The sequence below is a fragment of the Thunnus albacares genome, chromosome 23 (assembly GCF_914725855.1).
Source record: "Thunnus albacares chromosome 23, fThuAlb1.1, whole genome shotgun sequence".
NCBI classification, from domain to species: Eukaryota; Metazoa; Chordata; class Actinopteri; order Scombriformes; family Scombridae; genus Thunnus; species Thunnus albacares.
Genome location: NC_058128.1, coordinates 5,856,037 through 5,876,268, shown reverse-complemented (window position 1 = coordinate 5,876,268; position 20,232 = coordinate 5,856,037). Strand labels below are relative to the sequence as shown.

General features: G+C 40.6%; 1 protein-coding gene across 1 annotated transcript; it reads right to left on the bottom strand.

Annotated features, from left to right (window-relative positions):
* Window positions 1-639: 639 nt before the first annotated feature.
* itih5 (inter-alpha-trypsin inhibitor heavy chain 5) lies at window positions 640-19,508 on the bottom strand. The gene is made up of 14 exons (XM_044343869.1): window positions 18,687-19,508; window positions 18,559-18,603; window positions 17,756-17,919; window positions 16,071-16,172; window positions 14,006-14,280; window positions 13,510-13,679; window positions 13,108-13,224; window positions 10,278-10,449; window positions 9,533-9,842; window positions 5,756-6,450; window positions 4,559-4,612; window positions 2,637-2,753; window positions 2,169-2,546; window positions 640-1,105 (listed from the first exon to the last, which is right to left on the bottom strand). The coding sequence occupies exons 1-14, from the start codon at window positions 18,804-18,806 to the stop codon at window positions 846-848; spliced, it is 2,979 nt and encodes a 992-aa protein (XP_044199804.1). The 5' UTR covers window positions 18,807-19,508; the 3' UTR covers window positions 640-845.
* Between the last annotated feature and the right edge of the window lie 724 nt (window positions 19,509-20,232).

Here is a 20,232-nt window from a genome sequence, read left to right as displayed (position 1 = left end):
TTATATTCCGATGTATCTTGCGTGTTTTTTTTTTTTTAATAAACCAAATTATGAACATGTGGATAAAGTGACACAGCGTCAGTGTCACCAACAGGCTGTAAACTGCCACAGTGCTTCTTACCGAATGTATCTCTTTAATCTGTACTATGAATAAAGATGATTGACACATGAACCGGGTGTGTGGTGGTGAATTCCTGCAGCGGACGGGGGCAGGGCAGCACGATGACAGACAAACCTGAGCGGTACCTGGCCGGAGCACACCTGTGTGGGCGGGGCGAGCAGCCCTGTGACCTCCAGCTGATGACAGGGAGGACTATGGAGCTGTGTATGTGGGGGGGGGGTGTGTGTGTGTGTGTGTGTATTTGTGTGTTATGTATGCTAGGTGTGCATCTAGTCATTGGCGCTGAGACAAGGGGTTAGTTACTGGGGTTGGTCTCCGTGGTAACCAGGTGTGATCTTGAGCTTGAGGTTGACACGTTCAAGACATGTTGACATACATATTAGGCGTGTGAGAAAAACACTCTCCCCAAATTGGGGGCAAAAGTAAAGAATTGCCTGCTTTTATGTATCAAAAATCAACTGTAAAATGTAGATTTAAATGTTTTATTTACAATTACAAAATTACTGTAAAAACATCATATAATAAACACATTAAATTTCCATTAGAAATAGTAAAAAAATATATTTAAAGGAGAAAACTGTAGGTAGGAAAGAAACTGAAACATGAAAATTTGGAGTTCGCAGCCTTTCTCTATTGGCTCGTGATATTTACGGATACAGTGTAAAATGAGTTAAGATTTAAATCAAATAATTAAACGCCACAGCTACGCTTCGTGGCTGTCGTCTCACACTCTGTTAGTCCCGTGTGGCTGGTCCGCTGTGTCGAACATGTGTGACATCAAATAGTCCTCATACAGTCCGTCTATCAGCTTTGCTGCGTTGTTCCTGGCGAACCAGCAGTTTACGCTCTGTGTCCCGCTGTAGATCCGTCTGCTCTTCTGAACCACCGGCACCGAACGCTCCTTCACCTTCAGGACCTTCGAAGGTTTCATGTCTCCTTCTGCTGGAAGCTCCGCCAGTCCTACTTCTTCATACAGGAACTGACCTAAAAGTAGAATAAATCAGAGGTTTAAATTAATTCAAAGTCTTTGAAGGCCAGTGTCCGTAACTTAAAAATATACAGTAGAGAGGATTTCATGATGAAGTCAAGCTTTTGGTGACTAAATCTTTGCCCATTTTAGGTCTAGTGACCAAAACCTTTACTTTATCATTAAATACTTATTGGACTTAAGTGTGCAGAGCTTTTTTTTCCCATATTTCTTCCACTTTCTTGCAACTTAGCACTGTGTCACGGGTGCAGTGGTCTTCTCAAAAGTGTTGACGACAAGTAGGAAAAGACTCTCAAACAGCATTAAACACTTTTGTTGGGTTTGTAGCTTATTAATCCAGAGTCAGACAGGTTTCACTGCAGGTTCAGCAGAGCGGCACCAGTAAAACTAATCATTAAAATCCTTCCACACCACAACATGTTTTTTTGTTTTAAGCCACATGACATAAAAGCAATTCAGTATCTGTGATCAGGACTCACAGAGGACATTCATGCCGTGCTGTAGTTCCAGTGAAAGTTATCTGATGAGTGGGTGGTTTAAAATTTCCCCTCGTCACTTTCATCCAGGACGAGGTATATTGAGTAATACTTTATTGCCCTTGCGTAAAGTCAGGGGACTCACGAGAGACGGATTAAAAAAGAACTTGACTAAAGGTCACTGCAGAGGTGCAGAGCACATTATACAAGTGTTTTTACTAGCTGAGGAGCGTTCACCATGACCAGTAAATGCATTTTGATGTGGAAAATGGTGGCTTAGGTAATGAATCCTAATGTTTTTAGTGACACCTTCAGGCTTAAATTTCCACCCAAGAAATACTGAAACATGCAGATTGTCATGAAACTTCTTACTCTAAATCTTTTTCTAGTGGTACCCTCGAGACACTTTACATCAAAGTACTGCACAACGTTTTGATACAGTGGAATGTAATCAATATGGCAGTCTTTAGTGATTGATATCAGGCTTTTAGTCATGTTGAATGACCAATAATGATTTCATGTATCCATCTATCCAGTCTTCACTCATTGCAAGTGAAAAGATCAAACTCTTGTCGACACTTACCTAACAGACCATGGCAGTTGTGGGACAGCCCCTTGCTGTTGCCAATGTAGAACCCCAGATGGTCTCTCTGGTAGGGGGCTGGGTTCTTGTACTGGTGCAGCAGGATCACAAAGCTGATGTTTCCTCCGACCGTTACTGTCACGTTCGATTTTCCTACAATGGCCACCGAAAGCACGCCGCTGTCTACGGAAACTGTGGAGTGGCAGGGCAGAACCATGCGATCCCGCCCGTCCAGGATGACTTTCTTCGGGGTCACCTCGATGTAGGCGCGTTTGGGATGATCCACCACGATGGTGATGGTGCTGAAGTAGGTACGTTGCGTCTTGTGGCTGCCTGGTGGAGCCGGGGCCCCGATTAGTTTACCGTTAACGGTCACACCTGAAGACATAAATGACCCACAGAAGGCATAAATGATGTAATTGTGACGTGAAATAAGAGTTTTATTTATCGATGCGTCACAAGTCTTACCGGAGTACTTGTGGTCAGACACCAGGCGGAGGACGTGCCCGGGCTCGCCGTTGATGTTGAAGCACACGGTCAGTTTACTGAGGGGGAACTCAACCACAAAGTGAGGGTCACCATCCGCTGAGGTAGCGAAAGTCAAAGGACACAAACAGAAGCTTAAAAAACAGCCACAAGCATCAGGAATATAACAAGAGGGCCTCTATGTAGACTGCTAAAAGTAAAATGACCCATTTTAATTTAACATACTGCATTTATGGTTAAGAACAGAGTGTAAACAGTGTAACAGTGAGTTCATTAGACCAATGGTTCCCAAACGTTTTGGCTTGTGACCCCTTAAAACAAAGCAATGTCTTCTTGCGACCCATTGTAACAGGTTGCAGGTGTCTATAAGTTGTGAGCAGTTCAACCAAACAGAGAAACTCTACCTCTAAACTTCCCAGATTGTTTCATTTGAATAACATTTGGCGACTTGAAGAAGCAAAACCTGCGTTTTATAAGAAAACAAAGATTCAAGAAAAATACTGTGTATAATTTGTGTATCATAACATTGTTTTTATTCCATCATGTCCCATTAATTATCTGGTCAACCTTTGAGAGGTTGGACATACATGTTGGTATGAGTAAGGGAGAAGAATGCAGTTTTATTTGGTATTATAGGGTTGTTGGAGGTAATTCAAGGAGCAGGAAAGATTGAAGCATTTTTATACCATCTTTTACCCTGTAAGGCCCTGATAGTGTTACTAGCTGAGACTCATTGAGAAGTGTTCAAACCTTACTATCCAGTACTTTTAATGTAATTTAATGTTTTCTTGTAATGTATTTAAAAATATTTTAAATGTATCTTAATGTTTAAGAAAGTAGTTTTCTTATTTTTAATGTATTAAATGTTTTTTTAAGTACTATACAAATAAATAAACTTTTTTACTAGCATAAAAGTATTTGTATCTAGTTGGATACAAATGCAACAGAAAGTAGAAGAAGAACTGGGCTGGGAGTAACAAAATTACGAAATTCTCTTTGTTCTAATATAGAAACAGGAAAAAACAACGGAAATCTTTGTCTTATTTGGGCACCCTGTTGATTTACGTGTTAATGCACCAACCGTGAACCACAACATCCAGGTTTGCGTATGGCCGGGGACCTTTGTCTCCATTTCCTGTCATCTCCCCTCATTTCCTGTCATCTCTATTGTTGGCCATCAAATAAAGGCATTAAACACACTCCAAAGTTGGACATCTTTGTATGCATGAGAAGGCCTCGACCTAGTTTAAAACGATAAACAAATAAAGACAATGGCCGATCTGCTGTCTTGCATTGTTTTCTGATTTTTAAAGGAAAAGCTCCATAACCACGAGTTTAGTTTCTGTTTTGTCAGATGGTTTACATCTTAAGCCGGAGTCTCCTCAGACTTGTGAGAACCCAGCTAAGATGAACAGAGAAGTGATGAGATGATAGAGCAACAGTAATGACAGGGTCATTAACCCTCACTAACTGCCTCTGATGGGGTCCCTCTCTTCAATGTAACACAAACATCCACTTCTCAACTCTCAACGCTCTACCGTTCGCCCGCAGTGTATGTGCGTGTGCGCTCGTGAACACGCACTTGCATGTTTAAAGTACCACGTAGTGCCTGTGCTGGTATTTCAATTAGACCCTGTGTGTTCTTTCCTCTTTCCAAGTCATGTTCAGAGACATCCCTGAACACCTCGCCTGTCTGACGAACATCCAAATTACAGGCCGCCCCCACACAGAGGGTAGAGAGAGAGTTTACTGTACATTCCCCCTCTCCTCTCTTTCAAGTCTTCTTATGGAGCCTCATAACCACTGCACACATGTATACAGTATATAGGGTTCAGAGGCTATCAGATGAAACAGGCAGGGGAAATCTTACAACTGTTTACATGAGGGGGAGAATGTGGAGTTACCCGATGTTTTGGAGATTGTCATGGATTTCTTGGCTGGTCTCCTCTCAACTTTACCTACAAGGAAGAGAATATGAGTCAGAGGGCTGCCATTGTTTAATGCTTCCTCTTAAAATATTCCATTTGAGTGACATTAACTGCTTGTGGGACAGTTATTAGTGTAAAACAGTGCCGAAAGGGAGAGAAAAGATTTTTGTTTCTTGATGTTTGCTTGAAATAAATATTCCACCAAAAATCTACAGTTTAAGTATCACCCTGTTGAGGCTTGAAAGCCGGATCTGTAGCTGCAGTCAGCTTGGATTCACACCTGTTATAACAATTATAGAAAAAAGTATCGTACAAAATTCTCTCCTGCAATATAATCCACCTCCCTGCTATCAATTAATCTGCTAAGGGACTTCCTATTGCTAATGTTTTTGCCATAATTTACTAAAATATCACTAAATACAAAAATATAAACTGCTGTCCCTGATTGAGACAAATGATAACCGTATATTTAGCCACATTTTCTCCAGATTATACAGCTGTTGTTAAAGTTAGCTAACCGTTCTCGCAAGCAACTATGTTTGCTTTAGTTAGTATTAAACAACAAATGTAAACAGCTAACCATGCTAACATCCAGAAGCTGTGTATAGGCATATTTTTACTATATTTTATTTATAATAATATTTTCTCTCTTTAAAACATGGCTAAATAACCAGCTTCCGTATCTGTTGTGAGTGTAGTTAGCTGTTTACTTTCGTTATAGGCTATTGGAACATATAGTTTTGTGCAGCAAAGGTCTGCTAACTGTGCTAGCAACAAGCTTACTTTGCAATATACAATATTTTATATCATACATACATATATAGATGAATATTTTATATCAATATATAGAACATTCTGACTGTGGACTGTGTTGCAGTGGATTATGCTCGAGTGGATCGAGAAGTTGTAGTAGATATAATGATACTTATATAAAGAATATATATATAAAACTTTGTCACCATTTCAATCCATTGTTACCGTTGTGAATCCAAGTTGACTACAGCTGCCATCATGTTAGGGCATTTTCAGTAAAGTATTCCTTTGTTGCAGTTGTAGGTTTCAGTCCTGCTTGTAACCATCAGATTTACTTTTTGTCTACTTGTTGGTCTCCCTCTGGCTGCAGACTTTTCACACATAATGTACAATAATCAAATTTGGAAGACAAAACCTCACCCAGCGTGTTGCTTGGAGTTGAACTCAGGCTTCCTGGCTTCTTCCCGTCGGGTTTCTGTGGCTTTCCGTCCTCTGTGTCACCTGGCAGCTCGTTGGCAGGTGAGAAAGATGAGGGAGGCTTACCAGCAGCCGGGGCGTTGGTGGGCGTCGGGGCCATGGTGCCGTCAGCCAAGACCTCAGGCTTCTCCACCACCAGGTTGGTGAGGGGAGTGAGGAAGTGGTAGTTCATAGACAGATTGGTGGCCTGCTTGATGTGGTCTTCCCTCTCCTTGCTAGTTTGACTGCGCAGCCGCGACCGAAGACCCTCCTTGACGCTCAAGTAACCCCAGACGCGTTCCACAAAGTCTTCCGCAATCGAACCCAAAGCGACTCCTAATTCCTGTGCGACCCCTGACCCTGGAGTCTTAGATCCAGATGCCAATGCTGCTGTAGCAGCCTTCACATGCTTCTCGGTCTCTATCTGTCGATGCCGCAGCGGCACGTCGGTCTCCAGGATGATGCTCTTGTCGTTGTTGCTGGCGGTTACCTGGACATGGAGTGATTCTGCACTTTGGTTGGTCAGTTTGCCAGCGATGATGATCTCAGAGCCATTGAAGTAGTTGGTGAAGAGATGCTGAGTAACGTACTGGACCGAGTCGTCAGTGTAGTTGATCCTTATGTCAGACAGCAGAGGAGTTCCTATCTCATCGTAGAACCTAGAAAGGGTCAAGAAGACACCTGGGATTGTAGCTGAATGTGTTAAAAAATGATACAGAGACAGTCATATGATCCCTGCAAGTCGAAAATCAAGGTATTTTGTAAATTCTCTAAGCACATTCACACAACGGTGGCTTCTTCATTTCATTGAGGCCGCTGCATCAGTGAAGTAGGGGTGCTGTCATATAGTGCTACAGCAAATAAACACAGGCTAAAAGTTTGATGCTGGATCTGCTTTTGCTGCAGTGCAGATATGTGCAAATGCAAATACCACGCAGAGTAGGTCTTAGCATGCCACGTCATATCTAAACAGCAAAATATAGACTGTTAGTCGCTGCCTATAAGTGTTATTTGATCTTTTGTCCATATTGGTGAGTGCCTCCCAAAATCACCCATATGTCCATTAAGAAAAACAATTCCTATGAGTGTTTTATGGTCTACCACCTCTATAACTAAGGTTTGGGTTACGATTAGGTCACTAAAACTACTCGGTTAAAGTTAGACTCTGAGAAATTAGCAGACAAGTTGTGAAACACAGCCTATGAAACAAGTCCCTCACTTAAGCGGCGCTATGAACACTTCACGCTACTTCTGCAATCGCTCCTGAAAGAGAGACCGGATATTCTTTGCATGAAAGTCGTTTGTTAGGAAAGTGTAAACATGGGTAATTTCCAGCGTCAGAGCTGTGGGTCATTGTTCGAACATAAGAGAAATGCTGTTGTTTATCTGGTGAGGATAGTTTCCACTTGAACCGTCGTGCAAGTTCAAGTTCAAAGCAAGATGGTGGAGCCAGTTAATTCTGCGGTGAGAACTTTCAGAGGATAGATAGAAGGATTATAATGTAAATCAGTGTGCAGTGTTTTTGACTTTTATATGCCATAGAACTGGACTTTTTGGATCTTATTTTGTCTGCTTACCAATATCTTGTAGCAACATACTGCAGTGTAGAGCCCCCGTCTTATTGCTTACTTTTACACAAACAGTATCCAAATGTGAGGTGTGTTTGCCCTGTACCCTATTCTTCTACTGTTCAAGCAGAGCAGTGTTGGGGTTCATTGCCTTTGCTCGAGGGCACATTAGTTTCTAAAGGAGCAAAAGATTTCGTCAAATGTTTTGTTGATTCAAACAAGCCACCTTCCGGCCATAAATCTGCTTGTTCAACCTCTCTAAGCTACTGCCACCCCACCCACTTGAGAGTTTGGGTGCACATTCATAAAAGAGTGTGTATAAAGTTAAGACTGCGTATGTGTGTATATATAAGTCCTGTTCTGTCCTTGTTGTCACGCTGCAGTAAACCTCCTCACCTCTTAACCAGCATGTTTGTTCAAGCAGGACGAGGGCTATTATCTGCGGAGTCTATCTGTTAACCCCACGTACATACTCAGACGCAGGTTTCACAACACACACACATTCCTGCTCAACTGAACAAACACCTCGTGTGTCCGAGTGCGGAAGAAAGAGAGAGAGAGAGAGAGAGAGAAGAGGGTTGTGTGTAAAGGACAAGAAAAAAAAAAGAGAGAAAGAGGGTGGCTGTTGTAGTCTGTGGCTGTCACATGTTGAAGTTGATTAAAGAGGTCTGTTGTCAGCACCGTCACATTTGCGGTCTTCGTTGCCTCGTAGCACGATGAGAGATGGAGGGACGTGTCAGAGGGGAGAAGCGAGGGATTAAGGACAGCTAATTGATTAATAAGAAGTGGATTATACTTTTTATTTAAAGTAATAATCAATGATATCCTAACACAAATGAGCTGTATTTCATGATTAAATACCCAAGTGTCAAGTGTGTGTTTAGTGGAAACAAACAGAAAATCCAGTTTGATTAATTAGTGATTTCAGGAAGTGCAAAGTAAAAACACCACAGTGAAGAATGCTGCAGCTGGACACACAAAAGTATTTGAGGAAGGAACAAGCAACAGATGTATTTTGAACAGATGACAATATGGTGACCATATCTTGTATTTTAAAAAAACAAAAAAATAAACAGGAATGTTGGCTTCTATAAAAATCAAAAAATAAAATTTTCTCTCTTTATGTTGTCAGACACAGCGGGTGTAATATTGAAAAGGGACTTGTGGCTTCTGTCATGCCATTTTAATGCCCGTTTTGGACCAGTTTCAGAGCAGTTTTTGATTACTTTCACTTCAGCATAAGGCCATATTTAGATCAGTTTCAGACCAATTTTAGACAACTCGTAGACCACATTTTCAGAATAGTGTTAGATCAGTTTCAGACTGTTTTAGACCAGTTTCACACAGATTTTCGTACATTTTCTCTCCAGTGTCAGGCCAGATTTAGATCTGTTTTACCTCTTTTAGAATAGTTTCATTCCAATTTTAGACTACATCTGGACCACATTGTCAAAGCAATTGAGAACCATTTCCAGATTGATGTAGACCAATTTCACACAGATTTTAGTACACTTTTTCTCCAGTGTCAGGCCAGATTAAGATCAGTTTTAGACCACATTTTCAAACCACTTTAAGACCAGTTTCAGGCCAGTGTTAGACCACTTCCAGACCACATTGTCAAGGGTAAATGCTAGGTTGGAACAGACAGAGGGATGAACTCTCGTGAGTGGGGTTAGATTAAGGTGAGGTTTTGCAAATCGTTCCTCTGGCTGATCCAGTCTAGCACCAACCATTGTCAAGCCAGTCTTTGATCAGTTTTAGACCAGTTTCACACCAGTTTTAGACCACATCCAGACCACGTTGCCAGACTGGTCTTAGACCAGTTTCAGTCCAGTTTCAAGAACAAGTTCAAGAGCAATTTCAGATAATTTTTTAACTTGGATATAAAAGATGTTTTCTCCATTTCTTCTACAGTAATTAACACCATTGGATTTGTTGCCCCCATCCTTCCAGGTTGGTCAACCCCATGAAGCTGAGATAGTGAGAAATCCCCAATTTGGTTGCTATTTTTAGTAATTTAAGATTGTCATCATACAGACACCTTGGAAAGTCCAACTAACAGTTAGTTAGTTAGTTTGGAGGATAAGATGGGCTTTGAGGGTAGAGATGTTTTATGTAAAACTTCTATATATTCTGGCTTCACAGAGAAACAGAGCAGAAAATACATTCTCACCCTTTGAGCATAGCACTGGCGTCAGCTTCCTCGTTGATGCGTCTCATCATCCCACAGTTCTCCAAAGCCATGCGCTCCAGCAGCCGGTAATCCACGTCATTCCCTATCCCGATGGTGAAGATGCAGAACTTCTCCTGCACAGCTGAGCGGGTGTTCCCCAGGATCGTCGTGGACTGGATCTCCCCAACTGTGGGCCGTCCATCCGTCAGGAAAATAATGAGAGAGACACTGTTGGGGCTGACGTCAGGGCCCGAGAGGTACTCACGAAGCAGAGTGGAGCCAGTATTAATGGCATCATCGATGTTTGTGCCTGCAGTGGAGGGACGTCATGAGAGATTGTTGCTCATGAAAATGTCAAAGAAATGGAAATACAGTTACTAAGTCAAAATTTATAGTTTTTATTGTCCTTACGCAAAATGAAAGTGAAAGCTTATAAAAAATGTGTTTTTCCACTTTCAGCCTACAGTACCAGTAGAGTGAGTGCTATGAGTTTTTTAATGGGGACACCATTTTCTGTCCAGGAAAAGTATTGAGCAAACCATAAAAAACACATGGTTCAAGTTAAGAGTTCAATATAGGCAACTGCTGATGATAAAATTAAAACAACAAAGAGAATCATATTCATCTACCAGATGTACAGACAGTATTGACTGAGCATACAGGAATCAGGTAAAGAAGACTATGAGAAACTACTGGAACACGGTAAGACATTCATTTTTCCATTGGCGCTGAAGTAACGTCTCACCTCCAGTGGGCATCAGCGTGTAAATAAACTTCTTGGCATCTCTGACGTTAAGGGGTGTGACCGGTACGAGACGATTCGGCTGCCAAACTTTGATCTTGTTGGAGAAGCTGACGAAGTTAAAGTGATCACCTGGACGCAGATCCCTCAGGATGGTGAACAAAGCGTCTTTAGTCTGAGAGAGAGAGTCATAGAGAAAGAGAAATAATTGATTCCAAAGGTCTTGATATGGGTTTGTGATAATTATACTGCTGGCGGGACAACTATTTTACATCTTGTGCCAATATTTACTTTACTTATATTCTGTATATGTTGAATTTATGCCGAGTCTCTGGATATACAACCTGGTTATGATCTCTGTGGTTCAGTCATGCTTATTATATTGTAATGCTACACATCCCATCAATTAAACACACATGTTGCTGCTGCTGATGTTGAAAACTAGCATCCAGCATTGTATGGACACAGTAAGCTAGTTAAACTGAGTATTTCAGTACTTATATCTCAAAATAGAGAGTTTGAAAGAGCTTCAGTTGCAGGTGAAACATTAATTCACCAGAAAGTTAATCATTTTCTGGAGAAAAGAGCTGTTTCCTGCAAGAAAATTATGTTTTTGTCTACATTAGATTGTCCCTCTCTTAGAGCTCAAAACGGGCTTGTCTTGGATGTCCACATTCTAATACAAAGACAAACAAAAAAATCATCAAATAATTTTTAAATAAACTTAAAAAACTTCCTCCTGCTTGTCATTCCTGCAGCTTCACAGTGTCATCATCTCCAGATCTGCAGCCCTGAGCGTGGGTGCCATGTATAATTTGGCACTTGGGGGGGTTTACAGACGTCTATATGGGCTGTATACAGCAGGGGTCAGAACCACTGACTGACCCATACTGAAACCCTCTATTGTGGTGCCACATCAAAACACACTTGTTGTTCTGTTCCTGCGGCCCACTGGGGGCTGGCGATGGGTGGGGGGATAGATCAAGGGGTCGAGGGTGCCATTGTCTAGAAAGTTCCATTACCCCATAGACCTTGACCTTCCTCCCTCACAGCACGGCCTTGTACAGTATATTTCCACTTTTCTTTCTGGCAGTTAATGTTTTTTTCAGTTTCTCTGCTCTCTTGTCTGTTTCTGCACTCTTCGCTCGTGGCAGCTGCAGAGATCAACTCTGAGTCTGACCAGAGAGGGGAGGGAGGGATTTTCCTGCTATTGCAGATGGGGGAAAAGGTCTGATATTGATATTCCAGTGTGGGTGTGAGGAGGTGGGCTGTCAGGTTTCTGATTCAGTGCAACGGTTGAATTTCTGCAAGAAAACATTGTAAATTGCTTCACATGGAGGCAAGCCTGTCTTCACATTTTCTCTTGACACACTCTGTGAAAGTAAAAATGATTTCATATCTGGAATTCTGCTCCAAGGTCGAAGCTATAGCTGCATTAAATAAGATTTTTATAGTGAAAACACACCGAACACATCAGCCTTGGTTTCAAAGACGGGCTGCAGCAGATGTCTACTCTAATTAAGACCCATCAGAATTGCTCAAATTTAATTCTGGAGTCAAGAATGAACATTAGCAGAAACTGGAAGTGACAAATCAAAATTTAAAGGACCATGCTGATGTTTTTACATATTTTATCCCATTCACACCTAATTATAACAATAGTTCCCAACCTTTTCTCTTAGGGGAAACCTATTTTACTGTTTTACAGTCCACTCAAGACTAATTGGCCGTTTTTCCATTAGCTCTTTGGTTGTTTTAACTACCTACTTTTGTAATGCAGGAATAGGCTATTTGGCTGGCTTGCAGAGCATGAAGCCTCTGTGGATATGACTTGTGTTCACCTCTACACTACATCCATATCCTTGTAACTAAGTTATAAGTTACGTCTTTGTTTATTTTTCTTCATTAATACAGATGTAAACCTTCTAAATAACACTTTAATTGTGTTGTTTTCTTCAGATAAATGAATTAAATGGTGAGACATGTATCAAAAAACCAAAAACCAAAAACCTTACACCCCTTAAAATCAAGGGGACCTTGTGACCCCCCATCAAGCTTTATCAACCCCTAGTGGAGGTTGGGACGCCCAGGTCGGGAACCAGTGTCTTACAACAAGTCCTCCAAACTAATTATTAAAATACGTTTGTAAATGTATCAGTGTTTTCTGATCTAATGCCCCCATCTGGAGGACGACATAATTCGTCTGTGCCTTCCAAAATGGTTACAAATCACTGAAAAACAAATGCTTTCTGGTGATATGGTTTGTTTAGGTTTGGCACAAAAAATAGGATTATGGAAAGATCATTTTTACAAACGATTGATGCTGTTGTTTCTTTTGGGAGGACAGTCTCGATTTAAGATTTAATGCAAGATGCTACCAAATTCACCTTATTTTTTCATCATGGTTTATGTTTGCATGTTGTTTGTCTTCCATGTTAAATTTCCTGACAACACTGTTCATAAATGCAGTAGTGTTTAAAAGTCAACTCTCATATCCCGAATGTTGGAGCTTCACATAAGCGATTAAATGTGCCTTCATAGGAGGGACTTCAAAACTATTTCTGTTTTCATTGGTATTACCATGCAGCAGTAATGAATGTTACCTATGCAAAGTATGTTTCACACAATTTGGACATGATCTAAAACCAATGGCTGGAAATGTATTAATCAAAAATGTAAAGTTAAACATGAATTTTAGCAAATGTGCTAAAACTTGCATAAAACTTTCTCCATCTCCAATTATAGTAGAACTTACCAATGATGGCTGAGTTTAATTTTGCACACTGTGAATGTCTTCCTGTATACTGGTTTTCAACTGAGCGTGCTGCTTTACCTGTCTCATCTTGGTCCCCAACATGGAGGCGCTGGTATCGATCACAAACACCACATTCTTGGGTACAACGGGGAGGTCTTTGGGAGCAAAGTAGTGGACAAAATGGCCGTTTAAAACCTGGGAAAGAGAGACAGACATACAGCAGTGAGCGGCATTGAGACCAGGTGCAGTAGTTGTGTATGAATGGCAAACTTAAGATTGCTCTGAAGACAGACGGAAGAGTTTGGCAGCAGAGTAAGACCTGTGGCAGGAAGCCAGAGAAATTAATGACTAACAGGTGGGTGGATGTATGCGTGTGCGTGTAGCTGGATGGGAAATTTGTGTGCATGCATTAGAAATATGAAAACTATTCAATTTTTAATGCTTTTCCACCGTCTGGTTTTCACATCACGTGCTCTTCACCTGTATGTCTCCGATCCCCATGTCTCTCTGGACATCGTAGCGGATCACAAAGTCTCCCAGGTTGCCGTTGGTGGTGATCTTGGCCTGCTGGATGATGTTGGGGCTGAAGGTAATCTTGCAGACATTGTTTTCATTTGTGATCGCAGTGGTGACAGGAAGCTCGGGCTTGGCTGGAGAACAAAACAGGAAGCAGGTCTGTGTTTTAACTGGATCAAGAACAAAACTCTGAAACAAGTCAAGTGGCCCTGACCCAAATGCGGAGCTGAATTGGTGGCAGGGCACTCTAAAAATGATGCTGTGACCTTTTTTCCCTTTAATTTGATATCTATAAAGAGTAGATTATGATATTTACAGTTATTATGTGTGTGGTATGCTCCCTTATCCCATTTTAAAACATATTTGTTTGCTTAAACATGTAGCATGGAATTAAAAATACAAGAACAGGTGATATACATGAGATAAAAATATATGATGAAATGGTAAGACATCTGTAAACCTGGTGTTTTAGGTGCAGATGCAGCGCCGTTGCTCCTGCCGGTGCTCCTGCCGTTGCGGAGCGGCAGCACCTGCAAGTCCGTGATTGTCGAGTGGTCGACGATGGTGACGTCCAGGCTGAGGCGGCTGACCAACTGCAAGGGCCGCAGGCTGGTCACATGTTCGTAGTGTCCCAGGCGGCGCTGCAGGAGCTCCTCATAGGTAAGCAAGAAGATGGCCCTGTTCCGACCCGGGATGCTGGCCGACATCTTGAAAACCTCCACCTCCGGCTCAGGACTGGAGGGGAATGAAACAGTGGGAGAATCTGTTCACTTCAATGTCAGCAGTACTTCACCAGAGGATTATGCACATAAAATAGATTTCTGTTAAAAATATTGGCTTTCAAAAATATTTAAACAACTATGCTTGTGTGTTGCATGTGAACCTGTCTGCTACAAATCACATTTACATACTTTATGTGTCTTTTTTGATACTATCAATGGATGGCGCCAAATTCTGGAATATGTAAATAGTTGCTTTAAATTACTGCTCGCTTTCCAAACCCTACTCTAGTTTTTTTACGTTTTTAAATGCCCATTTTGTATCTTCTATGCAGCCATTCATCTCTGTGTGGTAGTGGAAGAATATCAAGCTTCAAATGTGAAACTTACACATTATCAATCACAGTGAATGCTTTGGGAAAAAGTTGGTAGTAATGGAAATGGAGGGGATTGATACTATAAATTCTAATACATGATCATTTTAATTGATTCCACGCTAGATAAATGATAGTTTCTTGTTGTTGTTGTTACTGTCATTATCTGCTGCATTTATTTCTCCAGATAAGCAGATTTTTTTATGATGTCAGTAATATATTTTCAGAGGTCAGGGAGGTCAAAAATTAATTTGCATACTCCTTCATCAACATGTCGCTAAATGGAAAATTATTTGAAAAACTTTGCAACCTCTTGTTTAATTAAAAGCTCATATGTTTAGGCTTATTTATGAGTTTTGTTTGTAGAAAAATTAAACAATCCCAATGATAATCTGTGCTGTCTATACGTTGCTTTCAACCCTTCAATGTCAATGTACCTGGATCAGATTGGTGTATGTGCTTTATTATCTGCAACAGTGTAATTTCTATTACAGCCACTAGGGGATGCAAAAGTTCGAAATTTTCAAATTCTACACATAGTGGCTTTAATATTACAAATTTAAACAGATTTTTTTTAAACTGCTGGTTTGATAGTGTGTTTTGGTGCACTTATATTTGTTGTGTTTTGGCTAAATATTCATTATATGTTAAAAAGTATGAAGCTTTAACAGGTGCCATGATGCTGCTTTTCTGACTCAGGCCCTCTTCACATTTGAGTGTTAGCAGATTAGATAAAAATATGATAAATACACTGAAATTGAAAGAGCACAAGCTGTAAACAGACAGAATATTAAATATAGATGACAGCAAAAGAGAAACATTGCAGCAATTAGGAAAGGGAGGAGTACAGAAGAGGTGGAACGGTCCAAGAAGTGATGTTATGAATATGGAAGTGCTGCTTCTGTCTAATCTCACATATTCCATTTCACCCCCCCCCCCCTTTTCCTTCCTTTTCTGCTCTGCTGTTTACAGCGGAGTCAGTGAATCACAAAATCTCATTTTATGAAATGTCACTTTTCGCCTTGACAGATGGAAATGTGATGTCACTTCTTCCATATGTCACCCTTTGGCTCAGCGGGGTCACACGCATATTTATACGACAATTCTTGTCTCTGGAGCGATGATGTTACTCCAGACTCGCCTCAGGCTGCTCACACACACACACGCACATATACACTTGCACATAAAACACTTGCTCTCTGTGATTGCCTAGTTGTGGTAGAAGAGGTTTTAGTCGGGATCTTATTAATCTTTGTTCGCAAAATAGGAACATTAGAGGGCGCGAGTTCTGCTGTGTAATTAGGAGGAGACGCCTGAGGGGGGATCAGACCGCAGGAGTGGCCACACACATATTCAAACGTGCACACACACACACACACACACACACACACACACACACACACACACAGAGTCTCTCTCAGGTTCGTCTTACCTTGCGTCACCTGACTCTTTGTTCTTGGGTTTGCCGTTCTCCTGTTTGACCCTCTTTTGCTTCGGCCTGACCTCACTCTGGTAGACACGCCCTCCGATGATCCTGGTGCACGGGGTCAAAGGTCGAGGATTAGAGCGGTTCCTCATATTCAGGACCACCTATTGTCACAGTTTAACTGGGGGTTTCTTTGGACAAAAGACTGAATTTGTGGACAAAATCCTGTTGTTCCCTATTTACGGTTAACAGTCCTGCACATGAATGAACTTTGGTGTTTAAGAGTACAAAAAGTTGTCCGTTCTTTAAAGGCACTTTGCTCACATCTCCATGGCAACTGAAACATCATAAATCCCTTAAGCTCCAGTTTGCGCCCCTTATATATTACCGTTACATTCAAGTCAGAGCTAAGCGTCCAATGGCATATGTTCTTACTGTTACCAATATAACTGATAATGATTTAATTTTGGTTTATGTGGGACAAATTGAGCAAACAGATATGTCTCTCTCTGGCTGTTATCTTGGTTTGGTTTAGGAAACAGAGTCACAACTTGGAAAACTGGTTAAAAATCTTATCATCTTATCATCTAATGATTTTATCACGCAGGAGACGACATGCTCTTTCAACCAGATGATTAGAAGAGTATTTGAGGAGGAGGAGGAGGAGGAAATATCTTCATGACAGCGATTAGGTTGCTAAACAAGATTCTGAGTTTTTCAAAGATTGCCAATTATTTCTTTTTTGGAGAATCAGATATTCAGTGATTGCACTGGGACTCGAATGTAATAGTAGTACATGAGAGGCACAATGGGACTAAAATCCCTCCAGCTTTTACAGCATCTGTCATTTCATTAAATCCTGCTTTAAATTTCCTCCATAAAATATCTTCCAGAGCTTTCAAATTTGCAAAATTGAATTACTTTCTGGGACAAATTAGAGCAAAGACAGACATGATGATGTTGTTATTAGATAATTTAACCGTCTTTAGAAGGATGAATATTCTCTCTGAATGGCACTTTTTTGGTTTGTTTGTGGCTTCTAAAAAGATTTCTGGCATTCACGGCTTGATCTCTGCTCTCAATTTTAATGCTATTCATGCCAGGACTCGAGGGTGGCTGATTGCTAAACATGATTGCACAGCAGTTGTTTCCAACCTCTAGGTCAGGAGTCAAGATAAATCCGAGGGGTCACAAGATGGAAATATTTACTTTACAAAAAAACATATTCATTTTTCTGACTTTTCTTTAATTTTTGCCCTTTTTTCCCTGAAATACTGGTTGTTTAAACAGCTTCAGGCTTCTTAAAATCCTTTAAATGAAACAATCCAAGAGAGCAAAATCACTCTTTGGTTGATTTGCTCACAACTCTGGTTGAACTGTGGTCATAATAGTTGACGGGAGGTCAAGTAGATCTTCCTTCTTTCATTAATTTTAGGCTTTTTTTTCTGCATGCATTGGTTTCAGAATATTTTCCATCTTCTTATAAAAGTCTGTCAAATCCTGCTGGATTTTATCAAGAATAAATGTTCTTTAAGGTTAAAAAGGCAGTTTTTTTCTATGATATACAAGGTTTCCAGGTGATAAATGTGCATATAAATTCACACCTTGTATCCTAATTATGTTTTAATCATCCTATTCTGATTTTTAGATCCACTGTCTATGAATTATTGTTGCATCTCGTGTGTTCTTACATGGTGAAGTTGGAGACATAAGCGCCAGCGGGGATTTGAAACTGGAAGACGCCCTCAGCAGCGGCGGAGTGCCGGTTGAGCATGGCGCAGTACACCGCGGTGAAGGCATAGCGGGAGATGATGGTGGTCTTGATGGAGAGTTCTTGGATGTGAGGTTTGGTCTGCTGCTCAGAAGAAAAAATTTATGCATTTTTTATTTTTTTCCACTGAAGATCACTGATTGCGCCGATGATTTTACGCACTCCTGCTGTGCGTATTAACAGCTCTCCAAATTAATATTCTATCACCTCAGACAACTCATCCAAGGAAAACAGGGTTTCCCCATAGTTACAATAACCAAGCAGAGGCAGAGGAATTTGTTCCCATGAGCTATGATCCAGCGCATTACAGCTCCTCTGGCACATCTGCGCGCTTGGCGGATCTCCTGTGCGTCACGCCCAAAGCGCACAAGTTTAAAATGACAAAATACAGTGTTTCTAAAGAACTTAAACTAGGTCATGCATTCCAGGTCACTAATCAAATGCTTTGGCAAGGGGGGGTTTCATTAACTTTAAGCTTAAACCATTAACTCATTAACTCCCAGAGCATTGACAGATCACAAGATTAATATTTATCTACAAACTGTGGTTGCTTCTTAATTGAATTTCAATGAATCTCTTAAAATTTCGATGTTTATCTTCTCTTTAATTTAAAAAAACTCAGGTCTATAACACCTTTAATTTCTAAATTTAGTAGACAAACACTAACATCAACACTCTCGAGGCTCAAATAGCTTCATAGACCCGCAGAAAAGTTGACATTACCTTTGTTAATATAGTTTTCACCTGCCGAGGGACCCTGCGCGGTGCCTGTGGACACAATAAGATAGTCAGGTGAGGAAATCCAGACACCAGAAAGTGCACCATCTCCATCTTTTAAATGCCTTACTCACAATATCTAAATCAAAGTCTGTCAAATCGGAATCAATATCATCTCCAAACTGGGGTTCCTCCAGTTGCCCCAGTATGCTCGGGCTGAGGCACATCACCAGCACAGTCAACAGCAGCAGCATCTTGCACTGTTTTTTTTTTTTTTTTCTCTCCCTTTAAAGCTCAAAAAGATAAGTGGTACATTATTTCCAGTGTCTCTGAGTCCTCCACGGTGTGATGTGGAGAAGAAAAATTACACCCACCCACTGAAGAGAGAGGGATGGAAGTGTTGTCAGTCCCCACGCCTGGATGAGTCGGTGGTAATTTGGATTGTTGCTGCTGCTGCCTTCACAGCGCGTAGGAATTTTCTGTAGTTGTGAGTAAATCCCTGAAAAAAGTAGATCTAAAGACAGCAAGAAGAAGAGCAGCTATGACTTGAAGCAAGATTCAACTTAAAGTTTGGGATTAAGAAGGATTTTATGAACAATCTATTATAATTTTTTAGTCTATTTTCTTGTATGTTCATCACTTGTATTCACACAGATTTCCCTTTTTTTGACACCAAGCAAGAAACATGGGACATGTTTTACTTGTTGTCCCCACTAGGCGGCTTTTCTTTCCTTCCCAACCTGCAGTTTATAATCGACACTTGACCCAACATGACCCAGATGTTTTTAATGTAACTGACGTATTTCTTGTACTTTTTTTGAGGATTAAACACGGTTTATTAATGCTTTTTTTGGGTTAAAGACAAAAATGGCCATTTGGATGTGGCTCTCACTCTGATTTATGCGTTTAATACTTTATTTTTCTTCTGTTATCCCACCAGGCTTTTGTAGGACTAAATGTTCTGCTCTAATTTCTATTAAAATATTAATAATGTTTCTGCGAAAACATGTATTTTTCAACTTATTTCAAGTGTTGATGCACTGTTGTTTGTCTATTCTCTCCTGAGTGTTTCAAAGTCGATGATTTTATTTATTTTTTTGACATTTCTGGCTTCTTTGTTTCCAAAAGTGTCATGGCTGCTCTTACAGGGCTCAACACAACATGCTTACACTCTATTAGAATAAAAGTGCTTTCAAACATTCAGATGGTTGAATGGTAACAGCTTAAATATTCATTCCTTAACATCTTCTTTGTGTGGTTGTTGAGGTGACTCATTTAATGCTCCTGCTTTGGACACAGTGATGAATACAGACCACTGTGTTTGGTCTCAGAGGGAGGAAAAGGAGTTCTTGCCACAGTCATTATTAATGTGAAAATAAATGATTTCTATTTTAATGTTGTTAATTGCAATTTGATGCCCCAACTCTATAATTATACAGTGCTAATATTGATTATATTGATTATTATACAGTGCTGATGGTAGATATAGGTGAACATCCTGATATACAAACACTAAACTGAGTCCTGGATACTGAGGGTTCATTCTCTGGTCCAAGACAGACTTAACAGGCAGCTTTGGGGACGTTCAGGTGGTGTCACAGCAGAGAGGACTCCATCCTTGACTGCATGTTTTTGTCTCAGTTCTTGGGTTTCTCAGTTGCTGAAAAAAAGTTGCACTTT